This window comes from Phyllopteryx taeniolatus, chromosome 16 (assembly GCF_024500385.1).
Source record: "Phyllopteryx taeniolatus isolate TA_2022b chromosome 16, UOR_Ptae_1.2, whole genome shotgun sequence".
Taxonomy (NCBI): Eukaryota; Metazoa; Chordata; class Actinopteri; order Syngnathiformes; family Syngnathidae; genus Phyllopteryx; species Phyllopteryx taeniolatus.
In genome coordinates, this window is record NC_084517.1 from 19,541,033 (window position 1) to 19,547,148 (window position 6,116).

Consider the following 6,116-nt stretch of genomic DNA (forward strand, 5'->3'; position numbering starts at 1 on the left):
TGTGTTATGTATAGTTTGACAGGAAACTTCAACTGGAAGTGGCAATTAACAGCTTGGAGACTTTTATTTTATTTTATTTGTTGCTTGCAAAATGAGCGCTCATATCGCTTGCAAGTCAAAGCAAAAAAAAAAAATGTCCGAATGATGGCTGGTATCTGGAAAAACTTGTAAGTCGTGTCGCACGTATCTCAAGGAGCCACTGTATTAGAACGTCGGAACTTTATTTGGGGGTCAATCGGGGGACTTTAAGTGATCACAACCCCAGTTATATGAGGGTGTGCATACTTGTGCAACCACATTATCTCATTTGTTTATTTTTATTTCTCATTAAAAAAAATTCAATAGAGTTTTACGGGTTATGGGTCAGACTTATGGTGAAAATTTCTTGGGTAAATGGGTAATTTTTTTTTCTATATCACGAAAACCCGGCAATTGAACAGGGGTGTGTAGACTTTTTATATCCACTTGTCCCTACCGAGCCACCCAGTTACCTTCCTACCTACATTGTGACCTGAAAGAAGACGTGACGGCGTAACGTTTGGATGAATGTTTCCGATGTTGTCGGTGATGACTAATAGCAGGTTACTAGCGCAACGATCCAGACGTTCTGGTGGTGCCGGATGGCCAACGGCGCTAATTGAGACACGAGCTGAGCTTGTTGAGCAGGTTTCGCCTCAAGCGCGTGCCTCGCGAGCGACTGTCGTCAGTGCGCTCACTGCGATTTGGAGGATGGCGCGAATGTGTTGGCTGACTTTGGGGGCCTTTTTGGCCGCGAACGTCGCCCGGGCTTCGTCTTCGATGCCCAGTCAGGAATTGGAGTTCACCTTCTTGTTGCCGGCGGGCAGCAAAGAGTGCTTCTACCAGACCGTAGACGAGGGCAACATCCTGGAATTTGAATACCAAGTACGGTAACTCGGCAAACGTGTCGTAGCCTTGTTTGAGCTTTAGTTCCATAAGTGAAAGAATATGCTGAATATGCAATATTTGGACAAAAGTAATGGGACGAAGTGTGGATTTGGTCCTCGCTGCACAGCTTGTGCTCGCGCGCTTGAGCCGACTGAGAGCTAGAGTGGGCTAACTTCATTTTCGGTCATTTTGCAGTAAAAAAATGTTTTATTGCTTCTTCCAGTTTACTGTCAAACTCAACATAAAACAAATGCTAACACACAGTGCAAAGTGGCACAGAAGGGCTAATGAATAGCATCCATAGTCGCGGTGTTGTAAGCAACTGGAAATTGTGGTTGTCCTCGTTTGGCATGTGACCATATAAAACTACTTCAATTTGGATGGTATTTTAATGACACTTGGTACTAGTGCTGAGTGGGCCATTTTATACATGCAGATTTACATCATGTAATTGCAACAACCACACAACTTTGCCTTACGAATGTCCACTAGCTCAATGCTAACACGCAGCAGAACGCCACAGACGGGCGAATGAAGAGCATCCATAGTCGCAGTGTTATAAGCAATGTGGAGGATTTTTTTTTTTTATTAATTGTTGAATCAGATAAATATATATATATATATATATATATATATATACACACACAAACAGGACATTATTTCAAATCAATTGTGTTGAAAATGCGCAACTGATTAAGATTCAGTGACTAGTTTGGTCCGTGACGTGAGAAAACATGTAAAAATGTTGATCATTGTTATCCAAAGTAAAAGCGCGTTTACTTTCATGGGGAGCTCCAGAAATCGGAGAACATTGACTGTTGAGAGGCTGAAAATCCCCAAATTCTGACAATTTTAAGTTAAACGATGACTCGAAACGATTAATCAATTTGATGATTGATTAGTTGTCAATTAATCAATTAACTGCTGCACCTGCAGTTATGAGGAGGTTTAGTTTGAAATAAGAAATATAATTGTGTAGGTAGAATACATTTAAAAAAAAAACAACTCGATTTCGGACATCGGTGAGGTTTTTTGAGGCAAGCTATCTCCCCAATTAAATTTTCCTTTTCCGTTGGCAGATCATTTTGCTACAATGACATAATATATCCTTCATTTCATGACATTTTTTTAAGCCCTTTATTTGCAGAGCAAAATGTCTTGCAATCAAACAACCACAATTGTTTCGTGGCGTATAGTTTACGATTTTTTTTTTCCTCAACTTGCATTGTTGAATTGTTGCTGCAGAAAGGTGTGCCAGCTTCTTCCACATTTAATTACCAGTTGTTTTTAATACTTGAACTTGTGACATTCCTGACGGGGAGTTTTACGGCGCAGCACGAACGTTCTGCTTGAAACTGAGCCAAGTCATACTCATCGTCAACGGGGCCTTTGTCCGAGAAAACGAGTTGTGCTACAATTAAGCGACGTGGATGCCGCTTGAAAATTAGCCGACATCATTCAACATGACAAATGGAGCAGTGTTCTTATGTCAAAGCATTTTATGACAAGAGAATCATATTAGGAAGACGAAAAAAATGGCCGAGTTGTAATATGTGAGAAAATTGTACAAGACTAAAGTCCGACAATTTGGTGGACAAACTAAAGCTGATACAAGAATCGAGTTAAATTGTAAGAAAAAGGGAAAACTTGGAAACCTGACAATATATTTCGGGCAATAAAGTCGTAATATTACGAGCGAGAGAAAAAAAAAACACATTATTCAAAAATGAAGTTGTACTATGGGGAAAAAAATGCTATGAGAACAAAGTGTACATTTTATGAGAAACGAAACACATTTATATGAGATAAAAGGTGTTCATATGAAAAAAGATAAGAGAAACTCAATTTTAAAAGAATGAAGTCGTATGAGAGCGTTAAAAAAACAAACAAACATTGAAATGATACCAGAATAAGTAGTATATATATATATATATATATAATTTAAAAAATCCCTTAAAATCATATGAGAATAAACCGGTAAGATTGTGGGAGAAAAAGGAAGAGGAAAAACATTGAAACGATGGCGTCCGTGCGTGCGTTTCAGGTGATTGGCGAGTCGAATCTGGACGTGAGCTTCGTCATGATTTCACCCAGCGGCTGGCGAGAGTTTGACGACAGCAGGAGAGGTCACGCCACCCACAAGTACCTTTCCACCTCTGACCTCAAACTCGCAAAATCATTTTACGCGGACAAATCAGGGATCCAAATTGGAACTAAAAGTTGATTTCACCCAGTGTTCATCAGAAAGATATGCCTTTTCATTTGTATTCATTTCTGCACTTAACTAAAAAATAAAAAAATAAATAAAAAATAAATGGCGTTAGCTCACAATTTCTGTCATACATGTTTAAAAAAAAAAAAACGAGCTAATGTATTTTTCGTAGGCTGGAGCGCACCGATCAAGGCGACTACCAGCTGTGCTTTGACAACAGCTTCAGTAAGGTGAAGGAGAAAATGTTGTTCTTCACGCTGCTCATCAGCAACCCCAACAGCACGGCACAAGACGAGGGCATCGTGGGCAACGCCACCACCGGCCAAACCTTGGAGTACAAGCTGGCGGACTTCATGGTGAGTCACACGACGCCGGACAAAGGATGTCAAGGTGTCATCTGATTGGAGGAAATTTGGTATTTTTATGTCCATATTATTTAACAACAAAATTCTTATTAGGGTATTGTATAATTGGAAAAAAGTCCAATTTCGAAGGGAATAAAGTGTGTGTGTGTGTGTGTGGGGGGGGGGGGGGGACACAAAACTATACAACAAGTAATATTGCTAGAAAAAAAATCTGAAAGATAGTAAAGTTGTAATTTAATAGAGAAAAAAACTGTTACGAGAATGAAGTCATAATATTATGGCGAAAGATTTTTTAAGTATATTTCAATAAATGAGAAAAAGTTAAATGTGTAAAAAAAAAAAAAAAAATGTAGTCGTGAGAAAGAAAGAAAGAAATCTAAATTATCAGAGAATAAAGTTATATTACAAGGGGGAAAAAAATGTCTAAATCATAATTAGGATTTAACGAGACAAAAGGTGTTACGTTAGAAGAGAATAAAATCATAATAATGAAAGTAGTAAACTAATAATTGTATAAGAGAAAAAAGTCGTAATCTAAAAATAAAGTGGACAAAAACTTTGTCATACATGAAAAAGTGTGAATATTCTGAAAAACAATCCTTAAAATTTTACAAGACTAAAATCCCAATACTACAAGGTAAAAATCTCCAAATATAAATGTATTAAATTCATAATCCCATGGGGTCCAATAAAAAAATTCTAAATTCTAGAAGAATAAAATCGCAATATTGTGAGGGAAAGAAAAAAGAGTAATATTTTGTAAAAAAGAAAAGAGCAAAATGTAATTTTCCAAGAAGAAAGTCCAAATTTTGAGAGAAATTGCAAATTATACATCGATAACATCATAAAATAACGAGAGAGAAAAAAATCCTTATCCGAGACTTGTCTGAATTCTACAAAACATATTGACATTTTTTCACCCTGAGATAAAACATTCAAAATTAAAAAAACAGAAAGTCAAAACATTTGTAGTTTATAAGAATAATGCAAAATATTAGATGCAAAAATTTTACAGGAATAAAGTTGTAAATCTACGAAGACAAAAAACTCGAAGACAACGTTGTTAAAAATATTATGAGGAAAACCTCAACATAATATTTTTATGAGGATAAAGTTGGATTAACATGAGGAAAGAATTCCGTTTTACACGAGTACACCTCCAAAAATACGACATACCACCATCATGACCAGCATTAAAATATAGTAGCGTAACCATGATTTGAGTTTTAGTCGCTGTAACAATATGCACAGTTTGAACATTAACACTGCAGAATTATAGCAAAATATATATTCATTTTTATATTATTTAATAATATTATATATATATGTATATATATAATACAAGTATACTTCACTAATTATTCAATTAAAATGCATTCCATGTAAAAGTTAAATAAAACCTGTAACCGAATGAATGTTTGAAAACATGGGATTAAATACAAATGTATTGTACTTTAAAGTTAAATACAACTGAACTGTACAGGATTTTTTATTTTTTATTTTTATTTTTAAGGTAGGGCACTGTAGTTTTAAGGACAGTTTGACGATTCTTTTGCACACCACTAGATGGAGCCCGTGTGGCACACTTTGAGAATGACTGCAATAAAGTCCAAAAGTTGGTTAACGTTGTCGTGGTGGCGGTTTTGTGGTGTCCCGCAGACGCGTGTGAATGCGTTGCACGTGAAAATCCAAAGGGCCCGCGTGATCCAGCTCATGTTGAGGACCTTCGACACACGGGACCAGCGCCTGCAGGACAACAACCTGTGGAGGGTCAGCTTCGGGTCGTGCATCAGCGTCGTCGTCATCCTGGGCGTGGCCAACGCGCAGGTTCGCATTCTCGAGTCGCTCTTTCCCGAGAGCTAGGACTGCTCGCGTCGCCCGCCGGGGGCGCCGTAGGGAGGGGGCAGCGCTGGCCAATGAGAAGCTGAGCGTGCTTGTACCTCAAATCCACTTTTTTTTTTTTTTTTTTTTTTTTTTATAAAATAAGGCGTAATGTTATTGGATGGAATTTTGTTGTTTTGTTTCCACACCATCTGAGAACAATATGAGGGCGGGGAGGGTGTCTTAAAATATCAGAATAAAAAAATCAAATAAAGAAAAAAACCACGAGAGTAATGTAATATTATTATGAGAAAAAACATCAAAATCATACAATATTAAAGTTACAATGCTATGGGGCAAAAAAATTTACTTTTTGAACACAAATTGTACTATTGAGAGAAAAAGTCATATTTCAAGGAAAAAAATACATTTTAAGAAAATAATGTGGTAATATTGTGACCCCACAAATCTCTACAAAATCTTATGAGAAAAAGTAAGATTACCAGGAAAAAAAAATGTGTCATGATGCTGCAGGAAAAAAAATGGACCTTTACTGACGAGTTGAATTCCATTTGAGACGATGTTTGTTTATCAAAGCAACTTTTCCTTTCTGATTTGAATGGAAATTCCATTTATTCATTCCAGCTCCCAAAAACAAAAACTCTGTGTAACGTGTCTTTTAACAAAAATAAACAAACAAACAAAAATTCTGTATATAACACACAGTAATAACATAAAAATAAATGAATGTAAAGAAATAAAAGTTTTTATTTACTGTTGTTGACTGTTTTTGGCCACACTTTCCTCACTTT

At 36.6% G+C, this 6,116-nt stretch overlaps 1 protein-coding gene across 1 annotated transcript; it reads left to right on the forward strand.

Moving 5' to 3' along the window:
- The first annotated feature begins 546 nt into the window (after positions 1 to 546).
- On the forward strand, positions 547 to 6,079 carry LOC133466525 (transmembrane emp24 domain-containing protein 1-like). Its single transcript, XM_061750326.1, has 4 exons — positions 547 to 903; positions 2,951 to 3,048; positions 3,291 to 3,474; positions 5,143 to 6,079. Exons 1-4 carry the CDS (start codon positions 547 to 549, stop codon positions 5,344 to 5,346), a joined length of 843 nt encoding a protein of 280 aa, XP_061606310.1. The 3' UTR covers positions 5,347 to 6,079.
- Positions 6,080 to 6,116: the final 37 nt, after the last annotated feature.

Coding starts and splice junctions, on each gene's coding strand:
- LOC133466525 (XM_061750326.1), top strand. CDS start 547: ATGTTTCCGATGTTGTCGGTGATGACTAATAGCAGGTTACTAGCGCAA. Junction 3,049..3,290: donor AGAGGTCACGCCACCCACAA/GTACCTTTCCAC, acceptor TATTTTTCGTAG/GCTGGAGCGCACCGATCAAG. Junction 3,475..5,142: donor ACAAGCTGGCGGACTTCATG/GTGAGTCACACG, acceptor GGTGTCCCGCAG/ACGCGTGTGAATGCGTTGCA.